This window comes from Salvia splendens, chromosome 2 (genome assembly GCF_004379255.2).
Source record: "Salvia splendens isolate huo1 chromosome 2, SspV2, whole genome shotgun sequence".
Taxonomy (NCBI): domain Eukaryota; kingdom Viridiplantae; phylum Streptophyta; class Magnoliopsida; order Lamiales; family Lamiaceae; genus Salvia; species Salvia splendens.
In genome coordinates this window covers 17,896,347-17,921,538 of record NC_056033.1, presented here as the reverse complement: position 1 = coordinate 17,921,538, position 25,192 = coordinate 17,896,347, and the positions used below count along the sequence as shown (strand labels likewise).

The 25,192-nt window shown below is 41.3% G+C and overlaps 1 protein-coding gene across 1 annotated transcript; it reads right to left on the bottom strand.

The window, feature by feature from the left end:
• Positions 1-23,244: 23,244 nt before the first annotated feature.
• LOC121770021 lies at positions 23,245-24,019 on the bottom strand. Its single transcript, XM_042166816.1, has one exon. It carries the CDS (start codon positions 23,857-23,859, stop codon positions 23,416-23,418), a length of 444 nt encoding a protein of 147 aa, XP_042022750.1. The 5' UTR covers positions 23,860-24,019; the 3' UTR covers positions 23,245-23,415.
• Positions 24,020-25,192: the final 1,173 nt, after the last annotated feature.

The window sequence follows — 25,192 nt, the reverse complement described above, 5'->3', positions numbered from 1 at the left end:
ATATTAAAAGGTCTGGTGATAAAACAATAGATGAGTATACTAGCATTGCTATAATGAATGCTATCCCTGATTCTTATAATGATGTTAAAGCTGCTATAGAGTATAGCATGGATAATGCCCCTCTTGATTTGATCATTAGTTCTTTAAAATCTAAGTAAATTGAAATTAAAGAAAATCAGGCTTTTAAATCTGCTCAGTCTAGGGCTTTATATGTTAGGGGCAGATCTAAAACAAGAGGGGGTAATGAGGACAACAACTCTAACGACTATGGAAAAAAGAAGGGCAAGAGTAGGTCCAGGTCAAAGAGCAAGAATCCTAAGGCTAATAGAAAATGTTTTAACTGTGGTGAGGTTGGTCACTATAAAAGGGGTGCCCTAATCCAAAAAAACAGAAAAATAATAATAATCAACTAGATTCAATTGCTAACCTGGCTAAGAATAATGATTCTGAAGGTGTTTGCTTCATGACTCATGATATTATGTCTGTTAACTCCTCTCTTGGCTGTTCTTTTTCCTTGAATGATTGGCTAATTGATTCAGGATGCACCTATCACATATCTCCCTTCAAATCTGTGTTTTCTGAGTTCAAACCTATTGAAAATACCTTTGTGTGTATGGCAAATGACAAAAAGTGTCAGATTCTTGGCATTGGAACTGTGTATTTGAAATTCAGCAATGGATATGTGCTTAATTTGAAAGATGTGAGATATGTGCCTGATTTATGCTACAACCTGCTTTCTTGTACCTGTTTAGAGCTAGATGGGCTTGAGGGTAAGTGGTGGCAGGGGATAATTAAAATCTGTAAAGGTGCTATGTGCTTGTTTAAAGCTGTGAAAAGATGTAACCTTTATGTGTGTTCTGCTCAGTCTTTGGCATGTGTGAATAATGTTTCAAATGTGGTCAGGGTTAATAAAACCATGTTATGGCATAATAGACTTGGTCATATGAGTGAGAAAGGTCTAAATATTTTAAAGAAAAATGAGTTGTTGTCTGAAAATGATTTTCAAAATAGCCTCCCCTTCTGTGACACTTGTGTTTTGGGCAAACAAAATAGAGTATCTTTCCCAACACCTGTTACTGAAAATTTCAGTCACAGTGTATTGAGTACCTACCCATGGATGTGTGGAGTCCAGCCTCTGTTTCTACTCATTTAGGGTCTGTGGATTTTCTGTCTGTTTTTGATGATTTTTGCAGAAAAGTTTGGTGTTTTTTGATGAAAAATAAGTCTGAGGTCTTTAAAAAATTTTTGACATTGAAAAATTTTGTTGAAAATCAAACTGGAAAAACAATTAAGGTGATCAGAACAGATAATGGTCTTGAGTTTTATAATTCCCAAATGAATTCTATGTGTTCTCAGTATGGAATTAAAAGACACGAGACTACCCCTTATACCCCTCAGCAAAATGGAGTTGCTGAAAGGATGAACTTTTAGAAAAAGTTAGGTGTCTTTTGTCTAAAAGTGGTTTGTCTAAAAATTTTTGGGGTGAAGCCTTACTGACCTCAGCCTACCTTGTCAATAGGTCTCCTTCTGTTCCCCTCAAGGGGAAGTGTCCAGAATCTATTTACACTGGTAGAAAAATTTCTTTATCCCATTTGAGACTTTTTGGTTGTAGTACCTTTGTTCATACCAAAACTGATAAGCTGGACCCATATCCAAGAAAGGGGTGTTTCTTGGATATCCTGAGGGTGTAAATGGTTATAGGATTTGGAATAGGAGTGAGCCTGGTTTCAGGGTCACTATAAGTAGAGATGTAGTTTTCAATGAATATGAGTTTTCCTGTCTTAAACCTGCCCCTGATTCCTCTCCAACAAGTGTTGACAGTGAGCCTCTGAGTGAGGTGGAGTCCACTGACACTCTCACTGATGTGGAGTCATCTGAGGATACTCCAAGTGAGGTGGAGCACTTCTGGAATTCAAATCCTATCACCCCTGAGCCTGAACCTGAGACTGAACCCTTACCTGTTGACAACCAAGATGTGACTCATTATGATGACCAAGTTGCTGAGACTCAACCTGTTGTTAACCCTGGTCCAAATTTAAGAAATTATCTCCTGTCTAGAGATAAAGTCAGGAGACACATTAATGAACCTAATAGATATACTGGTTTGGTCAACTTGATTACTTTAGCTTTTAATGTGCATGAATATGATGGTGATGAGCCTCAGTCTTATAAACAAGTTGTTAAATCTAAGTTCTAGAGTCAATGGCAAAAAGCCATGGAAGATGAAATGGTCTCTTTGAAAATTAATTGTACTTGGCTGCTTGTTCATCTGTCTGCTGGTGCTTCTGTTGTTAACTGCAGGTGGCTCTATAAAATTAAAAATGAGGTAGATGGCCTGAGGTACAAGGCCAGACTTGTGGCTAAGGGTTTTACTCAACAAGAGGGGGTAGATTATACTGAAATATTTGCTCCTGTTGTGAAATTTACTACTGTTAGACTAATACTTGCATTATGTGCTCATTTTGATTGGGAACTGAAACAAATGGATGTGAAAACTGCCTTCTTGCATGGTGACTTAGATAAACCTATCTATATGAAGCAGCCTGAGGATTTTGTAGATTCCAAGTATCTCAATCATGTGTGTTTGCCGAAAAAATCCTTGTATGGCTTAAAGCAATCCCCTAGACAATGGAACATCAAGTTTAATTCTTGTATGCAAAAACTTGGGTTTATGAGAAGTACCTTTGATGCTTGCCTATATGTGAAAAACCTTGATAAGGTTCATGTCTTCCTTTTGCTATATGTTGATGATATGCTGATTATGGGACCCTGCCTTAAATCCATCAAGTATGTGCAATCTGCTTTATATGATAATTTTGACATGAAGGATCTTGGTGATGCTCAAAAGATTTTGGGTATTAATATCCATAGGAACATAAAGGATTATGTCCTTGTGCTTCACCAAGAACCATATGTGCTTAAGATCTTGCAAAAGTTTAACATGTCTGCTGCTAAAACTGCTTCTATGCCTTTAGCTGCTCATTTTCTGTTGGAGTAAAGATTTGTGTCCAAAGTCTGAATTTGATATCAATATCATGAAAAAGGTCCTTTATGCTAATACTATAGGTTCTGTTATGTACTTAATGGTTAGTACTATGTCTGATATTGCTTATGTTGTGTCTTGCTTGAGTAGATATATGTCAAATCCTGGACCTGTGCACTGGGAGGCCTTGAAATTGCTTCTGAGATATCTGAAACATACTTCTAAGTATGGTCTGCATTTTTCAAAGTGTGATGATGGTATAAATATAGGGATGTCAATGTAGCCCGTAACCCGTGGGCTGGCCCGAATAGCCCGCCAAATTTATAGGGTTAGGGTTGGAAATTTCTAGCCCGATAAAATCAAAACCCGATTAGCCCGCACCCGATTAACCCGCAACCCATTAGGGCTGGCCCGAAAACCCGATGGGCTGGCCCGAAAACCCGATAAAGTTTCTATTATTCTATTTTTTTACTCCTAATTCGACATTTTATTGATTAATTTTAACTAAAAAATAACTTTCAATTTTATATTATATATACAAATTATATATTGAATTTTTATTAATATAATAATTGATAAATAAATTAAAAACTTCAAATTCACAAGAAAAATATTTAAATTTCTAAAACATGCATTAAAATTCTACGAAATATCTGAAATATTAGTATTTGATCATGTTTATGATTGAGTTTAAGCATATATCTCAAATATATCATAATTAAATGTTTTACATTGCATGAATATTAGTAATTTTAATAATTATTTATTGGGTTGATCGCATGTTAATATTATCGGTAGCAACCCGATTAACCCGCTGGGCTAGCCCGAAACCCGAGCTTTTAGGGTTAGGGCTGAGCTTTTATAACCCGAAATAAATCACAACCCGATTAGCCCGCACCCGATTGACCCGCAACCCGAGTAGGGTTGGCCCGAAACCCGACGGGCCAGCCCGATTGACATCCCTATATAAATATATGTGGTTTTGTGGATTCTAACTATGCTAATGATAGGGACAAGAGAAAGTCCACTACTTGTTATGTGTTTACAGTATGTGGATCTTGCATAAGCTGAAAATCACAATTGCAACATATAGTAGCCCTCTCCACCACTGAATCAGAATATATAGTCATCACAGAGGCTATGAAGGAATCAATTTGGTTAAATGGAGTTCTTTTTGAACTCAAGTTCTTGAAATCTATTCCTGCTGTTTAGTCCGATAGTCAGTCTGCCATACAGTTATGCAAAAATATTGTTTTTCATGATAGAACTAAGCATATAGATGTTAGGTTCCATTTCATTAGAGATGTGGTTGAAAAACAAAAGATATTGTTGCATAAAATGCATACTGATAGGAACCCTACTGATATGGGACTAAGTGCTTACCTGTTGATAAATTGCTCACTTGTATTAAAAGGTTGCATTTTGACTGTGGTTAGCATGTGCATGTGCATGTCCAGGGGAAAGACCTTGCTGATTCTTTAGGCTGTGGCTTATTGAAATCACAGGGCAACTAAAGTCCTACATGACTAATTGGCTTGCCATTTGGTGTCTTGTTTGGCAACCTGGTTACTCTTTTGACTAATGAGCTTCAACTCTTTGGTGTCTTGAGATAACCTTGTAGGCTGTGATGAAGCAACACATGGACCAAAGCTCTCCTATGTTTACCCAATTTAGTCCAAGGTGGAGAATGTGAAATATTGTGGACTTCAATTTGGGCTTGTTATTAATCAGTTGGGCTGATTTATTTGGTTGGCCCGTTCTATATTAGTGACCCAATCTGGGTTGGCCCAATACTTAAATGGGACGCTTCGATGGCTGTCACGTGGCCATCTCATGCGGATCGTGGGCGTGGACCGTTGGATCTAGGGTGAGTTTGTTGGGAGAGTTAAACACTCTCTATCCCTTCTCAGTGCCTCAGTCTGTTCATTTTCTACTCTCTCTCTACATGCTTCGTCTTTGGCTTCTCTCTAGAACTTTCTTTCTCTCTCTCTCAGAAATGTCCTCCGATCTTCTTCTCCGGTGACTCTTGTAATAGCCATGAACTAACTTCCCGAGACTTATGAAATAACGTTGGAAACGTAGAACGGTTTCATCTTTTTAATTAATTGATGTACGATGAATATACAAGTCTCCAACCCATTTTTTTTGGAAACGCGGTTTAAAACTGGAAATTTAAAGAAAGGAGATAAGGATCGAATGAAGCGAAGGGGTATCCATTTATTTCTTAAGTGAACGAAATACAATGTATAAGTTTCAAGCTAAGTCTTAAATTACAAATGCTTGATGATGAAAATAAAGGAAACGAAATACACTAACTATTGTAGATATTACATGCATGTTGAAAGAAAAAGGGAAGATTTCAAATAGAACTACTCTATTACAACCGAGATTCCTAGAAAACTTCATCGGCCATTTTCCTCAGGCCGTCTCGGCCCAAATTCGGAGAGGCACGATGGGATGGGACATCAATGTGATGAGCCATGTGTAGGCCAGCCTCATTCCCTGCAAATTACAACCAAACAAATAAGGGAAAAACGAGTAAGCAAAGGTAAACACAATAAAAAGAGATAGCAACTTATGACTAAGGGGGAAAGATAGCAATACCTTTCTATGATTGGGGGAGAGTTGCACCTAAAGATAGCAAAGCAACCCCTGCAACGGACTGCACTCTGCAGTCAAGGCTGTCGCGAGTCCGGACGAAGAAGGAAAGGCTACAACAGCACCCTGCACTCCAGCCAACCACGTCTGCTTCAGTTTCACCTGCAAAACCGTACCCAAAGTCAGTATGGCCGTTGAAAAAGGGGAGGGATTAAGATGCTGCAGTGGGCTGCCGAGGGAGGAGGGAGCAGCCACAATTAATTCACAAGTACACACCCCATAAAGAACCAAAATCTGTTAGAAATGAGCCAGAGATTCAGAGTACATCTCTGTCAAAGGTGCTAACAAACTCCAGGTACACAAGAGAGCCTATAAAACCCCCTCTATATGCAACTAGTTTTCCCCACCACACACTACCAATTCCAATCGTGTAAAGAGACAAGGGAGGAGCTTTCGGTGTACACCAACTAGGCCAGCCACATTTCCACTTCAATCACAAGAGGTAACATCAACACTTGCATTTAGAAAGCATCATAGAAATCACAAAGGGCATAGATTCTGGAATACTAGAGAGAGCGAGCTTGGAACTTAGTAAATACCATCACTCATTGCATCAATTAGTCACATATAGCAACATCACCAAGTAAATCCATAACAATAGAAACACTAGAGATTTCCAGCAATAGCCGATGACTCCAATACAGATTAGAAAGTCCACTCGAATGTCTTTGATAAGTCGCATTCTAGGTCTTGGTTACTGGTAAGTACAACGTGCTTAATTGGATTATATCTGCAAAATAGTTGCTAAAGTGTGCAGGAAAAGGGTACCCGTCAGTACGAAAGGGTTCGGACAACTCAGGTGAAAAGAGCGCCAGAAGGGTGCAATACTGACCAGGATGCATGCCAAAAAGGCTCGATATGGAGAAGAAGGATTGATGGGAAGGATCAACCACAAACAAGGGCAAAAGAGTCATTTCACGAAGAGAGTCTACCCTAAAAGGCAAGGGCAAGCCTCCCTATAAAAGGAAGCCACTTGGAGAGAGAAAGGGGATTCACACTTAGTTAGAATTTTCTCTCTCGGTAGATAAATTCCTTCAGCATCGTCCAAATTCTTCTCGTCCCTTACCACAACCATGGTCACCTGAAGTTCCATAAGTCCATAGGAGAATCGCATTCCATCGTTCCAGCCAGTTCATTTCGTAGTCGTAGCAGTTTCATCGCCCGGAGTGGCAAAACAATCTTTATTCGCCTTCCTAGTTTATCTTTACTTGTTTTCCTTTCGTTGGATCTGTTGCATTTTCAGTACTTGTTATCTTTTGAAGTGTTTTGTTGGGATCCAAACGTTTTATGCAATGAAGTTGTTTTTATGCATCTCTTTCGATTTGAATTTGTTTCATTCTGCCTAGGTAGCTTAGATCTAGTTGTCGGTATAATTTCTAAGTGTTGAAACAATGATTTCATTTGGAGTTGCTCGATCTGAGATTGTTAGTTAAGATTGTTGTTTATTTTTAGTTTCCGAAGTGATTAAGTGCGAAATCTGAATTTACGTGAATTCTGTCACCTTGCATGTCGCCCAGTAAGTGTAATTCTTGATTTCACTCGATTAATTTTTGAATTTTAGAGTGTTAATTTGTGGATTTGAATTGTGAAGTTGTTAGTCTGTAAGTGTCATCCATGGAATTTGAGTTTGTTTGATTTTGTGCATACTTGTTGAAGAAGACAACATCCACATCCAAGTTTGGGACCACTTTTGCTTTTTAGTTACTTTTTACTTTTGTCCTTTACTTTTCTTGCTGGTACCCTACAGACCTGACAGTGCAGCCACCAAACCACCTCATTTTCTCTGATATTCCGTTTAGCCTTTTATAGTAACTAACTACTCTCCACATGTCCCTGAACACTGTGTCCCCACTCTCACGTACACAGTTACATGTCAACCACTTTCACGCCACCCAGCCAGTAGAGTACCACCTTTAATTCCTGTCTAGGTATAATCTCAACCCAAGCGTGGTAGCTAACTAAACCCCTCCAGATTATCACCACAATTACCCAAAGCACGTCCATCTCTGTGGGATTCGACCCTTACCTCCACTATACTAACCAGTAGAAGTGGGTTGATGCCAGGTTGGGGTTGGTTGGGATTTCTATCCTGATCAGGTGGATACACCCTTACTTAACACGACACCGAGAGCCTGCACACATTTCAAACTTATAGGGACTTGCTAGGATGAACACCCTTGCTAGTACCACATTTTATTGATGCCAGGTTCAGGTTGGTTGGGATTTCTATCCTGATCAGGTGGATACACCCTTGCTTAACACGACACCGAGAGCCTGCACGCATTTCAGACTTATAGGGACTTGCTAGGACGAACACAATAACACTAGGCCAGATGCTCAAGTAATTTCAGTCACACGCTAGTTGAAACTCATAAGAAGAACAACACATAATCTGCCAAATTCTAATCTGTAATGAGAACATATTTCGTCTAAGGGAATGTAAATTAGTGAGTAAGGGACTTAGCTATTGCGCCATAGAGGAAGGGCAGCGACGCCGCTATCAAAGCCTACGCTTCGTTTCACGCCGAACAGTCGCCCCGATCCAGGCTTGCCGGCGGCTATACCCCCCCGAGAAGCGACACCTTTTAGCTCCGACTGCACTAGGACGACAGGTGCGACGGCGCCGAGACGCCGATTTCGTGCTAGGGTTTCACCAATTTGAGGGTGTCCCTTGCATTCAAGGATGTAAGTAAGAGATAGATTGGAGAAGGAGGGGTATTCGGCGTGGAATAGAGAGGAGAGGTATAGTACCGACGACCGGTTCAACGGCGGGGTTGACCGAGACGGGAGAGGGAGCGAGATTAGGGTCTGGGTTTGAAGAATGAAATGGAGACGGGGGAAAGAGGTACACGCAAGGGACCGTGGCGACGCCAAGACCGATCGACGGCGGCACCCGGTGGCCTTCATCGAGAAGAGCTGCCGATCCCGTGAGCCATGGGGGAGCTAGGGTTGGAAAATTAGGAATGAATTTGGGAAAGGTTGGAAATGAGGATGATAGGGCCGACGGATGGAGGAAGCATTTGGGCCTGATGTGTTTTGGGCCAGGGATTATATTTTGGGCCTCTCCTTTTTATTTCTTCCTTTTGAATTAGGCCTCCCAAACTTAATGACTAATTGGGCCAAGTTAAATTTTGGACCAGAAAGGTTTAAAAGAAATCAAGGTCGGTTCATGTCATTTTGGGCCACAGAATATTTGAGCCACGACCTTAAATAAATTTGAGTCTATGAGAATTTATTCCTTAAGCTACGAAAGAAAGGAAAGTGTTGGTCGTGTTAACATTGTGTTCAATAAATGATTAAAATGGACTTTTATTAGTCAAGGTAAGCATTCTAATTTACTTAAGTAATTAAATCCAAGAGGATTTAAATTCGAAAATGGACTTACGAAAATTTAGATCATAGCGTGAGCCGCTAATTAAAGTATTGAAATTCTTTATAGACCCCTAATGTCTTACCAAATAAAATAGTGGGTAATCATTAGAGATAAAAATCGAAGAATTTAGCTAATACTAGAAAAATTCGGTGAAATTCTCGAATTAAGTAAATCGCTTGATTTAATGATTACAGATTTATGGATTTAGAAAGAAGGAAGTAAAAATAAGCACACGCTTAGGAATACATACACACTAAATAAATAATTACTTAAGCCTAAAGTAAGTATATTATTTGTTTATGAAGGGGCGTCGTCGCACGACAAGTAAACTCAAGTCAAGGAACGCTCGTTTGAGAGTTTAAGCAAACGAGGTGGGCTTTTCTTTCAAAACGTGATTTTATGTGAAAACGTGAATATTTTGATATGAGTTGTCATGCCTTATTTTATATATGATTATCTAGCTGTTGGCTATGCCAAGCAAGTTAAATCGAATTCGGGTCCCAGTAGGGCCGCAAACCCTACTCGGACTAGTGTACACATAGGGACCGTGTGCTAGCGCTAGAGTTGGCCGGTCCAGTGACCGTCGTGGAATGTGGCCACATTTCTGGTTTACACAGATCAGATATGGTATATCACGAGATGTTATGTGACTGCGCAGTCAACCTTTTGAAAAGAGACAAGTTTTAGTGTCCGGGAATCATTTTAAGAAAAACCCCGAGCTCACTCAAGTTTGGATGATAACTAAATGAGAAATATTTTCGGCACAGAGCCCACTGAGTATACCAAATACTCAGCCTTGCATGTTGTTTTCTTAATGTGCAGGTTGATCGTGATCGTAGCAGAGGAGGTGTTGGGAGAGAATATTAAATAAGTAGCTAGGTAGCTAATTTAATATGTCTTCATACATATTACTTCGTCTTGGAACCTTCCGCTGCAAGTTTAAGAATCGTTTTAGAAAAGACTATACACTTAGTTAATTATCTGATTTCGATGAGGTTGTACCCTTTCACTATGAGACAATTGTTTCCTTGAATTGAGTACTTATTTATGACGAGCTTGTGACCATTGAATTAGTTTAGTCGCGAAATAACTACACTTTCTATTACTAGGGAGTTGTGGTCGTGACAAAGTGGTATCCGAGCACCGTTCTTTCGCTTTGGACCCAAAAACCTTCCTTCGAAGCCTTAGTCTAGAATGATAGTACTAAGCTAGGAAGCGAATAAAATGTTAAGTTACAAGGATCCCAACACCTCGGCTCGACACGTTCAACTGCAGCAAAAAGGGGTTGACGCCCGCTTTTCAAGGAATATTTTAAGGAAAATGATCTTTCCATTTTGTGAAGGAAAATGGATTTTTTTTTGGATTTCATGACAAGGAGAAAATGTGTTTTCACGATCCTTTATAAAAAAATGTGTAAAGAAATGTTTATGCGATGCAACGTGATGTTTGATACTATATACAGTATATGATCACTTATGTGACTTTTGAAAAGTTGAAAAAAAATGTAGGAATAATAAGTAGGACTATGTACAGTATAGAGTGCTTAAGAAAAGTACATTAGGTGAGACACATATGACCAAGTACTTGTAGAACGAGAATTTTGTTACCGCTTTCAAGGGCGATGAAACCAACTAAAACCTCTCAGTTAGGGTAAACCCCTAATTCTAAGGAACTATGGGATAGTAACGATGAACTATGAAGTACTATTTTACGATCCTTACGCTGCAACGAGAGGAAGTCCATTCCTTTGAGTGCACATATAGTATGTATATATATACTAAGCATTGATATGTTATAAGCCCACAGGAAGATTCACTATGACTTTTTGGAAATGACGAATCGATCCATACCCTTCATTTACGCAACCTTCCATGTATATATATATATATATATATATATATATATATATATATATATATATATTTCATTCACTAGCTATATTGAGAGCCTTATCCTTTTCGTGTAGAGATGGCACGTCAGCGCTACACACACCGTCGACCACTCCGTGCTGGGGCAGACTCTGAGGCAGTTGTGCGCTATTATCGGACCTACCAACGCTGCCACGGGGATACTTTAGACGAGTTCGTCGCCTACTACGGGAAGCTATGGGACGAGGCGAACAGGTACGGAGTGAAGCTTTACGAAGGCATTGTCAGGCTCGTGGAGTTATTCCCAGAGGAGTGGCGAGGATGGATGGCAGCCACCGCTCAGCTGTATACCTCATCTCAGCCTCCTACTTACGAGCCGGTGGGAGATATGTCAGGCTTTTTTAGCGCGGTTTCGGCAGGATGTTTCCATTTTGGAAACGGGCCCCCACCGCATACACAGGCACCCAGGAGAGAGAGGTTCCACAATCTGCCACCACTGGCCCTCATGCGGGCTGCAGACAGGGTCTTTGAGGAGGGACAGTCGTCCCGAGTTCCAGCCCGCCGGAGAGGCAGAGTAGAGATGAGGATACGTTTGATTCTAGCGACGAGCCCGAGCCGATGGAGAGTGGCACGGGGGACGGAGACGAGGATGAGGACCCAGAGGAGGAGGGTTCCTGGGATGAGGAGGATCCAGAGGAGTAGATGATGGGAGGCGATTTCTCCGAGGAGCCACATATCGGCGGCCTCGCAGACCTAGTGATGGAGTTCGTACCCCACAGCCTGTCAGGCCTCCACCTGCGATATCCCCACCTCCAGTGGAGCCTTACCACGAGGAATTACATCAGCCACTCCACCCTGTGGACTTAGCCTTCTACAAGGGGCGGTACCTCTACGCAGAGCATGTGGATAGGGACTTCGTCGCCAAGCCTCACCTCCCAGTGGCGCCGGAGATGGCTCTAGAGATTCCACAGCCTACTGTCGCACCCGAGTACGCGAAGGAGCTGTGGTCACCGATTGAGATGCCTCACCAGGGGACGAGCTATGGCGACCCGGTGTGGATCAGTAGCGACTCAGAGTAGGATCTGTCAGACGGATTGTAGCTATGCGAATGTAGTAGACTAGCATTCGTTTTCTTTTCTTTTCCCTTATGTAATGAACTATGTAGGAATTCTCTTTTCGCCATCACATGTAACGAATGTTTAGTCCTCTCTAAAGGAAATTTTCCCTATCCTTATGAATACATGTGACGTTGCACAAATTATGACTCTCTACTCATTACCTCTACGCATACATATAAGAGAATGCGGATAATGCATGAAATGAATCCTAAAGATACACAGACATGACGATATGCAGAGTATGGATAATTGATACTAACCTTATCTTGTAACCAGAATGCCACCCAAGAGACGCGCAGGAAGACCGAGGAGGTACGCAGAAGTACCGGAACAACCACCTCCTCCACCACCGCCTCCTCCACCGCAAGAGAGGCGAGTGGAAGAATTGTTCCTCAAACAGAACCCTCCTGTTTTCAACGGCCTAGGGGACCCAGCCACGGCTGAAAACTGGGTGCGCACTATAGAGCGCATTTTCGACTTCCTACAGTGCAACGACAGGGAGCGTCTCACCTGTGTAACCTTTCAGCTGGTTGGATCCGCCGATTTCTGGTGGGAAGCAAGGAGGAAGATCATGTCCCCCGAGCAATTGGCGCTCTTAACTTGGGAGGAGTTTAAGAATGGGCTGTATGACAAATACATTCCTAAGAGCTACCGTAAAGCAAAGGAAGTGGAATTTTACAATCTGAAACAAGGAAGGATGTCGGTGTCTGAGTATGACCGGATGTTTTGTGACATGTCTCGCTATGCGCATGGTCTAGTGGACACTGACGAGAAGATGGAAGAAAAGTTTTGTGCCGATCTGAGGTCCGAGATAAGAATGACATTGGCTAGCCATGGAGGTTTGTCCTACACTGAATCACTGGGCCGAGCCCTTGACATTGAGGCAGCTATGCCTAAGGAAAGGCTGACTGTACCTGTTACAATTGCACCACCACTGCAAAAGCATTAGATTCCTCAAGAAAAGAAGAAGTGGGAAGGAGACCGTGTCCCGACTGAAGCTAGGAAGCCACAGTACACTCCAAGGCCACCACAGAACAGTGGGCGCCAGACTGCCCCAACCCACACTGTGGAGCACTGACCCCAGGCCCCTCATTGTGCAAAGTGCTCAAGGAACCATCACGGAGAGTGCAAGGTCAGCACCAATGGGTGCTTCAACTGTGGCCAAAGCGGACACTTCTCTAGGAACTACCCTGGAAAAGTAGCTGGAACGGGAGGCAGGCAAAACTATCAAGGACAGCGTCCGCAACTGTGGGCACTCCAAGCCGAACAGAAGAGAGAGAATGCGGCACTCCCAGCACCACAGCCTCAGCGGCAGCTACGCCCGAGACTCCCCACTCAGGCAAGAGCCTTTGCACTGCGACAGAAGCAGCCTAAGGCCGAGCAGGGGAATCAGGAGCAAGGCAACTTGGCAGGTATGGGAACTCTCCTCAACTTACCTATCGTCATTTTGTTTGATACTGGTGCATCACACTCTTTCATATCAGCACCTTATGTGGATACTTTGAACTTGCCTACGGACGAGATTGAACATAAGATGAGGGAGTCCTCACCTGTAGGAGGCCTTATAGACATCTCACGAACGTGCTCAAACATAAAATTTACTATGGGAAATCTGAACCTAGTGGCTCATAACTTACACGTGATGTTGATGTGGAGCGTCGACATCATACTAGGAATGGATTGGTTAGCCGAAAACTATGCTACCATCCGTTGTAAGGAGAGACAAATAGCTTTACAGTACCCCGAGATAGAACCCGTAATTTTCCATGGGATCTCTATGAGACGACGGAAGTCTATTATCTCTGCCCTACAAGCAACCACCATGATGAGGAAAGGATGCCCTGCATACCTCGTTTATTTGGATGGAGAAGAGAAAGAGGGCAGGAAGATTGAGAACGTAGCAGTGGTACGAGAATTTCCTAATGTATTTCCTGAAGCACTGCCAAGATTGCTGCCAGAAAGGCAACTAGAGTTCACCATCGATCTGGAACCATGATCAGCTTCAGTATCGAAGGCACCTTATAGAATGGCACCAAAGGAGTTGGAAGAACTTAAGATACAGTTACAAGAACTGCTAGACTTGGGTTTCATCTGACCCAGTGTATCGCCGTGGGGTGCACCAGTGCTATTCGTGAAGAAGAAGGATGGAACCTTGAGGATGTGTATCGACTATCGAGAGCTGAACAAGTTAACCCTCAAGAACAAGTACCCTTTACTGAGAATCGACGACCTCTTCGACCAGCTGCAAGGAGCTGGTGTATTCTTGAAGATGGAATTGAGATCGGGTTATCATCAGCTGAGAGTTTGACAGGACGATATACCTAAGACTACATTTCGCACCAGATATGGCCATTACGAGTTTACTGTAATGCCTTTTGGACTTACAAATGCCCCAGTTGTATTCATGGACCTAATGAACCACCTGTTCCACCCATACTTGGACAAGTTCGTCCTAGTCTTTATAGATGACGTGCTCATTTACTCGAAGAATGAGAAGGAACACGAGGATCATTTGAGGACCACTTTAGAGACGTTAAGAGCCAAAAAGTTCTATGCTAAGTTTAGCAAGTGTGAGTTCTGGCTTAACGAGGTAACTTCCTTGGACACATATTGACCGCGGAAGGAATCCGAGTGGATCTGCCAAAGTGGAAGCCGTGCAACGTTGGCAGTCACCAACGACGCCCAATGAAATTCGAAGTTTCCTAGGACTAGCGGGTGACTACCAAAGATTTATTGAAGGATTCTCCAAAATAGCAAGGCCAATGACTCAGCAACTCAAGAAGGGAGTTAAGGTCGATTGGACCCCAGAATGTGAAGCAAGCTTCCAACTGCTAAAAGAAAAGTTGACCACCACACCAGTTCTAGCCGTGCCTGAACCAGGAGTCGACTATGTAGTGTATACAGATGCATCGAAGGTCGGGCTTGGATGCGTGCTAATGTGGAATGGCAAGGTGATCGCATATGCATCACGCCAGTTGAGGCTGCATGAGTTGAACTACCCGACGCATGACTTGGAATTGACGGAAGTGGTACATGCTTAGAAAATCTGGAGACATCATCTCTATGGAGTTCGATGTGAGATCTTCACAGATCATAAGAGTCTCAAATACTTCTTTGAACAGAAGGATCTAAACATGCGACAACGAAGATGGTTGGAATTAGTCACCCAGGCAAAGCGAACGTGGTAGCAGATGCCTTGAGCAGAAAGACTGCACCTCAAGTGGCTACTTTCCTCACACAAGAGGAAGAACTCATCTGCGAGACGGTGGACAGTAAAATTTCCACCTTAGTTGTAGAACCAGATTTAAGGACTAGGATCATCGACGCCTAAAGAAGCGATGAGGCCTTAGAGAGAATTCGTCTGAAAGTGAGGACCAGAAAGGAAGAGAGTTACCGCGAAGAAACGGATAACGCCCTCACTTTCGAAGGAAGATTGTGTGTACCAAATGATGAAGCACTCAGGAATGAGATCATGAGTGAAGCTCATGAGATGCCATACACTGCTCATCCTAGAAGTACAAAGATGTACCAAGATATGAAGAAGCAATTTTGGTGGGATGGCATGAAGAGAAGCATAGCGTCGTTTGTAGAAAGATGCCTAGCATGTCAGCAAGTGAAGGCCTTACATCAACGTCCGTATGGGAAATTGCAATCCCTAGTGATTCCAGAATGGAAATGGGAGCATATTGCGATGGATTTTGTGACAGGATTGCCAAAGTCCCAATGAGGAAATACTGCCATCTGCGTGATTATAGATCGTCTCACCAAAAGTGCTCATTTATACCAATTCGAATCACATATGGATCTGACAAGTTGGCTCAGATCTATGTGCAAGATATCATACGCTTACATGGCATACCAGTAACGATCACCTCGGATCGGGATACGAAATTTACTTCTAGATTTTGGATAAGCCTACAGCGAGAACTGGGCACTCAGCTGAATTTCAGCACTGCCTTCCATCCACAGACGGACAGACAGTTCGAAAGGACAATCCAGACATTGGAGGATATGTTGAGAGCCGAAGTGCTCGACCGTGGGGGAAACTGGGAGCCAGTACTGCCACTTATAGAGTTTGCTTACAACAATAGTTACCAGGCAATTATAAACATGGCCCCATATGAAGCACTATATGGAAAGAAGTGTAGATCACCGCTTTACTGGGATGAAGTAGGTGAGAGAAGAATTCTCGGACCAGACTTTGTGGAAGAGATGATAGAAATTGTCCGACAGATCTGGGAAAGAATCAAGGAAGCTCAGGATAGGCAGAAATCTTACACAGATGCTCGCAGAACCGATCTACAGTTCAAGGCGGGAGACAAAGTTTTTCTGAAAGTATCCCCGTCGAAAGGGATAACGAGATTCGGGATCAAAGGCAAGCTAAGACCGCGTTACATCGGACCCTATGAAATCCTAGAAACAGTCGGCCCTGTGGCGTACAGATTAACACTTCCGCCGAGCTTTGGGAATGTGCACAATGTGTTTCATGTGTCACAATTGAGGAAATATGTGTTCGACCCCAAACACATAGTACACCAAGAAGAAATGGTGCTAGAACCGGATTTGAGCTATGAAGAAAAATCGGAAGCAATTTTAGACCGAAAGGTAAAAGAGTTGAGAACTAAAGCTATCGTGAAAGTGAAAGTCCTATGGAAACACCACGGCCGCGAGGGAGCAACGTGGGAACTTGAGGATAAGATGAAAGTGAAGTACCCAGAGCTTTTTGTATGACATAAGTAAAATTTCAGGACGAAATTTTTGTTAAGGAGGGTAGAATGTAATAGCCACGAACTAACTTCCCGAGACATATGAAATAACGTTGGAAACGTAGAACGGTTTCATCTTTTCAATTAATTGATGTACAATGAGTATACAAGTCTCCAACCCGTTTTCTTTGGAAATGCGGTTTAAAACTGGAAATTTAAAGAAATGAGATAAGGATCGAAAGAAGCGAAAGGGTATCCGTTTATTTCTTAAGTGAACGAAATACAATGTATAAGTTTCAAGCTAAGTCTTAAATTACAAATGCTTGACGATGAAAATAGAGGAAACGAAATACACTAACTATTGTAGATATTACATACATGTTGAAAGAAAAAGGGAAGATTTCAAATAGAACTACTCTATTACAACCGAGATTCCTAGAAAACTTCATCGGCCATTTTCCTCAAGCCGTCTCGGCCCAAATTCGGAGAGGCCCGATGGGCTGGGACATCAGTGTGATGAGCCATGTGTAGGCCAGCCTCATTCCCTGCAAATTACAGCCAAACAAATAAGGGAAAAACGAGTAAGCCATGGTAAACACAAGAAAAAGAGACAGCAACTTATGCCTAAGGGGGAAAGATAGCAATACCTTTCTATGATTAGGGGAGAGTTGCACCTAAAGATGGCAAAGCAACCACTGCAACGGACTGCACTCTGCAGCCAAGGCTTCCGCGAGTCCGGACGAAGGAGGAAAGGCTGCAGCAGCACCATGCACTCCAGCCAACCACGTCTGCTTCAGTTTCACCTGCAAAACCGTACCCAAAGTCAGTATGGCTGTTGAAAAAGGGGAGGGAGTAAGATGCTGCAGTGGGTTGGCGAGTGAGGAGGGAACAGCCACAATTAATTCACGAGTACACACCCCATAACCAACCAAAATCTGTTAGAAATGAGCCAGAGATTCAGAGTACATCTCTGTCAAAGGTGCTAACAAACTCCAGGTACACAAGAGAGCCTATAAAACCCCCTCTATATGCAACCAGTTTTCCCCACCACTCACTATCAATTCCAATCGTGTAAAGAGACAAGGGAGGAGCTTTTGGTGCACACCAACTAGGCCAGCCCCATTTCCACTCCAATCACAAGAGGTAACTTCAACACTTCCATTTAGAAAGCATCATAGAAATCACAAAGGGCATAGATTCTGGAATACTAGAGAGAGCGAGCTTGGAACTTAGTAAATACCATCACTCATTGCATCAATTAGTCACATATAGCAACATCACCAAGTAAATCCATAACAATAGAAACACTAGAGATTTGCAGCAATAGCCGATGACTCCAGTACAGATTAGAAACTCCACTCGAATGTCTTATAGGGACTTACTAGGACGAACACAATAACACCAGGCCAGATGTTCAAGTAATTTCAGTCACACGCTAGTTGAAACTCATAAGAAGAACAACATAATCTGCCAAATTCTAATCTGTAATGAGGACAAATTTCGTCTAAGGGAACGTAAATTAGTGAGTAAGGGACTTAGCTACTGCGCCACGGAGGAAGGGAAGTGATGCCGCTATCAAAGCCTACGCTTCGTTTCACGCCGAACAGTCGCCCCGATCCAGGCTCGCCGGCGGCTATGCCCCTCGAGAAGCGACTCCTTTTAGCTCCGACGGCACTAGGACGGCAGGTCCGACAGCACCGAGACGCCGATTTCGTGCAGGGGTTTCACCAATTTGAGGGTGTCCCTTGCGGTCAAGGATGTAAGTAAGAGATAGATTGGAGAAGGAGGGGTGTTCGGAGTGGAATAGAGACGAGAGGTATAGCACCGACGGCCGGTTCAACGGCGGGGTTCGCCGAGACGGGAGAGAGAGCGAGATTAGGGTCTGGGTTTGAAGAATGAAATGGAGACGGGGGAAAGAGGTACACGCAAGGGACCATGGCGACGCCAAGACCGATCGACGGCGGCGCCCGGTGGCCTTCATCGAGAAGTGCTGCCGATCTCCCTGAGCCATGGGGGAGCTAGGGTTGGAAAATTATGAATGAATTTGGGAAAGGTTGGAAATGAAGATGATATGGCCGACGGATGGAGGAAGCATTTGGGCCTGATGCGTTTTGGGCCAGGGATTATATTTTGGGCCTCTCCTTTTTATTTCTTCCTTTTGAATTAGGCCTCCCAAACTTAATGACTAATTGGGCCAAGTTAAATTTTGGACCAGAAAGGTTTAAAAGAAATCAAGGTCGGTTCATGTCATTTTGGGCCACGGAATATTTGAGCCACGGCCCTAAATAAATTTGAGTCTATGAGAATTTATTCCTTACACTACGAAAGAAAGGAAAGTGTTGGTCGCGTTAACATTGTGTTCAATAAATGATTAAAATGGACTTTTATTAGTCAAGGTAAGAATTCTAATTTACTTAAGTAATTAAATCCAAGAGGATTTAAATTCAAAAATGGACTTATGAAAATTTAGATCATAGCGTGAGCCGCTAATTAAAGTATTGAAATTCTTTATAGACTTACCTAATGTCTTACCAAATAAAATAGTGGGTAATCATTAGATATAAAAATCGAAGAATTTAACTAATACTCGAAAAATTCGGTGAAATTCCCGAATTAAGTAAATCGCTTGATTTAATGATTAAAGATTTATGGATTTAGAATGAAGGAAGTAAAAATAAGCACATGCTTAGGAATGCATATATGCTAAATAAATAATTAGTTGGCTATGCCAAGCAAGTTAAATCGAATTCGGGTCCCTGTAGGGCCGCAAACCCTACTCGGACTAGTGTACACTTAGGGACCATGTGCTAGCGCTAGAGTTGGCCGGTCCAGTGGCCGTCGTGGAATGTGGCCACATTCCCGGTTCACACAGATCAGATATGGTATATCACGAGATGTTATGAGACTGCGCAGTCAACCTTTTGAAAAGAGAAAAGTTTTAGTGATTGGGAATCATTTTAAGAAAAACCCCAAGCTCACTCAAGTTTGGCTGACAACTAAATGAGAAATGTTTTCGGCAATGAGCCCACTGAGTATACCAAATACTCAGCCCTGCATGTTGTTTTCTTAATGTGCAGGTTGATCGTGATCGGAGCAGAGGAGGTGTTGGGAGAGAATATTAAATAAGTAGCTAGGTAGCTGATTTAATATGTCTTCATACATATTACTTCGTCTTGGAACCTTCCGCTGCAAGTTTAAGAATCGTTTTAGAAAAGACTATGCACTCAGTTAATTACTCTGATTTCGATGAGGTTGTACCCTTTCACTATGAGACGATTGTTTCTTTGAATTGAGTACTTATTTATGACGAGCTTGTGACCATTGAATTAGTTTAGTCGCGAAATAACTACACTTTCTATTACTAGGGAGTTGTGGTCGTGACAACTCTCTTCTCTGTTTTAGTGAGAATTGAGTGTTCATCTCTAAACTCCTATGTTGATTTGGAGATTTCTTTTGGTTTCGAGCGGTTGAGTTCGAATCTGTTTGTTTGGCTGAAGATCTTCGGTTGATTTCTTAGATCCATGAGATTCTGGTGTTCTTGAAGCCTTGTGGTTGTGGTTGTGAGACATTTGACGTTTGAGGTGGCTACTGTGTTGTAGTAATCGGAGTGTCTCTAGGGTTTGGGGTCTGATTGTTTCACTGTGCTCACTTGAGATTTGTTGGTGAAGATTGAGGAGGTCTTTGGCCCTGTGCAGTCGTGTGTGCGACCTGAGCCATATCCTAAATCTTCTGTCTCTTTTGTTTTTGTATTCTTTTCGATTAGATCTTTGTCTTGTGTTATTAATTTGTGTGCTTAAGTGTGCAAGAGGTTTTCACGGAGTGTAGCTTGCTATATCTGATTGGTTCCAGATTCGATATAGGCTAAGGTTTCTCTGTAATCTTGTACTTAGTCACAAATTGTTCTAAGCTGTAACACATCTCTTATAATTGGCTTGTTCCTTGCTGAGATTAACCATCTCAGTGTTGATCTAATAACAAAGAGGTCTCGGTAATTAGTGAATCCCAAGTGATCTGCTCCCTACACGAAGCTACGATTCAAACAAGAGAAAAGGTTCTCGACGATTCAGAGGCGGTGGGAAATTGTTAAATTTATTTATTGGTCGACATTGGTATTAATTTGGATTGAGAAGTAGAAGTAATCAAAGAAAAGGACTCACTTTATAAATTTAATCATACTTTATATTTACTAAAGTAATTCGTAATAGGTAGTACTCCATGTTTTTGAAAATGGAATTTAGGTGTTATTTCTATAAAAGGTGAAAGGTTGCTAAATACATCAATTATATTCGATTAATCTAAAATACTATAATTTTTTTTACTAAGTACTATATAATAAAATGTTTTATTTAATCATCTATTACAGTGATAAGATATTAATATCCATCATGGGTCATGTAAAATAAGTTTTTATTTACTTTCGGGCAAAAATTAGATGCATTCATTTTATAATTTCTTTTGATTCATTTTTTTATTTAATTATATTTTATTATCTTAGATTCTATTAAAATTAATTTATATTTTTGTTGTCTAGGTTGGTGGTTCCATTCAAAGTTCCGTAATTATAGGTGATGTTATTCTTGATTAACGTAATTCATGTATTGTGAATTACAATAATTTTTATTCGTCGATTTTATCTGTTTTTTTAAATTAAATATATTTATGGTGAAAAATTTTATTTATGTATTCCCATTATAATTTCTTTTGAATTCCTTCTTTTTAATTTCTTTCTATTTGTTTCATATTTCGCTTATTTTTTATTTTGCAATATATTGGGATGTTGGTGATCCTTGGTTAACGTGTTCGTATCGTGGTGCATTCTTTTGCGTTGAGAAATGCCTTGGCAAATCAAATAATACGACTAATCCAAGATATTCACTTTGTTATATGATGAGAATATCCAGATTCCTAATATGGCATCTCCTCTTGAAGTCTTACATTAGTTGGTGTTCTCTAAATACTCGAAAAGTACTCACTATTTGAAAAATATATGATCATATAATTCAATGCTTGGATTTTTCTTCTTTGATCTTTAGTCGCACATTTTCCTTTATTTGTATCACTAATATCTTATTCTAAGTTACTCATATTCTTTGATCTTTATTCACACATCTCCCATTTGTCATTTGTTTTATTTTATTTTAATCCACTTATATTATAAATTAAAGTTGTATAAAATCGTTGTAGAATGTGAATGTTTCATTTAGAGTAGGTTCGGAGGAGTACATTTCTGTTTTTGTTACTCCTACTGTTTATAATATTTTTAGTTGTTTATAATATTATGAATACTTATTGTAATTAACACATATTATTAACCATCATTATATTTTTATTATCCTTTTTTTAATCTACTTACTCTATAATTTATCTTCATTATTTAAAAATCTTATGCCCCGTGCATAGCACGGACGTTAACACTAGTTTGGTCTAAAACATTCACTTTGTGAAAAACAAGTCCATAACAAATGAAATCCTTGTCGGAGTGGTCATTTTTTTACTGTTCTGTCAAAAAACTAACGGTCATGTCATTGTGAAATTAGCGATAACCGTTAGTTTTTTTGACGGAACATAAAAAAGGATTATTTCGGCGACATTTTCATTTGTTATTGACTCATTTTTTAAAAAGTGAAAGTTTTGGACCAAATTCGTATTTTGGTTATATGTTTAGGACTAAAATTGACATTTACTCTTTTTTATAGTATTTTTACATTCAGGTTTTCGATTTGGTTCAATTCAAACTTTTTGCAAATTTCAGTTTTGCGATCGATTCAGTTCGAATTGGAAAAAAAATCTAAAAACTGGAGAAAAAAATTCAAATTGTGAAATTGAAAGATTTGGAATTGCAATTCAATTCAAAATCCAAGTATTTTTGTGGTATCAAACATTGAATTTGGAATTGACGGCTCCAATTCCATGTATCAAACGCAACCATATCCATATTATAATAACGTATTGGTAAAATAATACAATACTCCCCCCGTCCCGTAGAAATAGGCCAGATTTTCTTTTTTATCTGTCTCATACAAATAGTCGATATCCATTACATTATTTCACTATTTTTTTTCTTTTACTTTACCAATTACGCATTAAAACGGTGTCATCTCCAATTAGCCTATTTCTATGGGACGAAGATAGTAGCAAATACTACATCTGTTCCACAATAAAAGTAACATTTTGCCATTATGGTTCATCCCACAATAAGATTACACATTTTACTTTACCATAAATGGTAAGTAGATCCTACATTCCACTAATTCATTTCACTTACATTTTATTATAAAACTAATATAAAAAATGAGCATCATATTCCACTAACTTTTTCAACCCGTTATTCTTTACATTTCTCAAAATTCGTATCCACACTAAATGTGAATTCTATTGTGGGACATAAGGAAGGAGTATTGTGAATGATATTTTCATTTTAGAAAATACTCACTCAATAAAAAGAAGAATATCATTAGAGTTGGAAGAAAGAGTAACTGGGAATTAGTGAAAATTATAAATAACCAAATAAAACGAAAATGTTAGATGAGAGAGGAGCTGAACTGAAGTTGAGATTTTTATTGATTTGAAGATAAATCGGAATAGATACATAAACACTACAGCTCACAGAATGTTTTCACCGAGGACACAATGAGAAAAGAAAAAAAAAAGTTACCGTGGGCGGGTAATTACGTTTTCACTGAGGACAAAATGAAAAAAAAAAACAAAATTACCGTGGGCAGGTAATTTCGGAGCGAATCCACGCTGCGTCGCGGGGTACCAATTGCCCCTGCGCCACCACAATTGATTTGTAGATCTCAACAACCATCCTCCTATCGTACTCCTTAGCCGGCCGCATTCCGAATCCGCTCACTCCGTCGCCGGAGAATCCGCTCCCGATCATCCTCGTGCTCGCGATCCTCATCATCATGCCCATGTACGCATCCCGCAGCCCCAGCAGCAGCTTCTTCGGCGAGAATCGCAGCTTCAGCTTCAGCCGCGGCGGCGCCAGCTTAATCCTCCACGGCCTCCGCCTCGGAGGAGCCGAGCCGCCGCCGCCTAGCTCGACGACTCGCGGCTTGGTGTTCCGGCCGGCGGAGTCGATCCGCTGGTAGCCCTTGCGGCGCCAGTAGCGTCTGATTCCTTTGTAGACGGTGGCGGAAATGCCTTCCATTTTGGGGGGATTGGAGGCTCTCAGGAGAAGCTAGATTTAAATGGAAATCAAGTTGAGGTAGAAATGGAGGGTGGTGAATTAAATGATTTTGATTAATGGGAAGGGAAGGTTGGAGAGTGGTGAGTAGTAAATGCAGGTTAATCAATTTGGTTGGGAAGGGAAGAGATGCATGATACTATAACTGCTACGGACTACCTGCTGCCATCCATATTAATGCCACACGCATATATTAGTATCATTTTCATTAAATGTTATGTCTCGTGAATTATACTCCACTCTGTTGACTTTATTAACGATGGAGATGATCCACTCTTCTTTTTAGTTTAGCTTGCCTTAGATGATCTATTACTAAAAATAAAAATTCTATTATATCTACTTTAGAGCACCTGTGTCGGTGCTCGATGCTAAGGCTGGCCGCCATGCATCTGCTCTCCACTGTGCTCTTGCCGTCAGCACGACCCGGCCCTGCTCTTAGCATCGAGCACCGCCGTGCCGACAAGCAGGCTGACGTGTCGCATGCTGGTTGGCCAATGGTAATGTCGTTGGCAATTTCCTTTTTTAAGAAAATAAATTAAAAAATATTAAAAATTCGATTTTAAATAAAAAAAATATTTCCCACTTCCCAATAAAATATATCAGTTTTTTCCCCACTTTTATTTATTTTTCATTTTTTTAAAACCAAAATTCACATTTTCATCTATAAATACCTCCATTTTTCATCTATAAATTCTCACTCTTTCACTATTGCAAAAAAATGTCCGGCTCCGGCGATCACCCCTCTGACTCCCGCGGATGAACCACGAATGGTTCAGCCCAACACCATTCTCTAATCCGGATACGGATTTCTCGCCCCCTCCTTAAACCCAAGGTTAGCATATTCCTGGTGGCTACCGGCCTTACCCGGTGGACGAGCAAGATGCGCCCGACGGGCAATACGGGTGGGCTCCCAAAACAGGAACGGGAGAGAGCGCCTCGACACCACCGTTGTCCCAAATTCTGGAGGGTGGTTCTGACCGTCCCAACGCTCCTCCTCCTTGTAGCACCCATGTTCGTACTCGTGGCAGTACCGGTGACCCCAACGTCCGCACCCCGTACACTCCGGGGAGATGGAAAAGTTATTCAAAGCCTATTTGAAAATCTCTGAAGATGTGGAGGTAGGCACGAACCAAACAGGGGACAGGTTTTGGTCCCATGTCGCTCTCCGGTACAATGCCACCCGGCCGAACGGAACCATCGAGCGCAATGAGAGCATGGTGCGCAATGCCATCGGAAGAGCCAACGAAGTAATCCAAAGGTTCCAGAGGTATTACCTCCAGGAACAGGCATCGTCAGG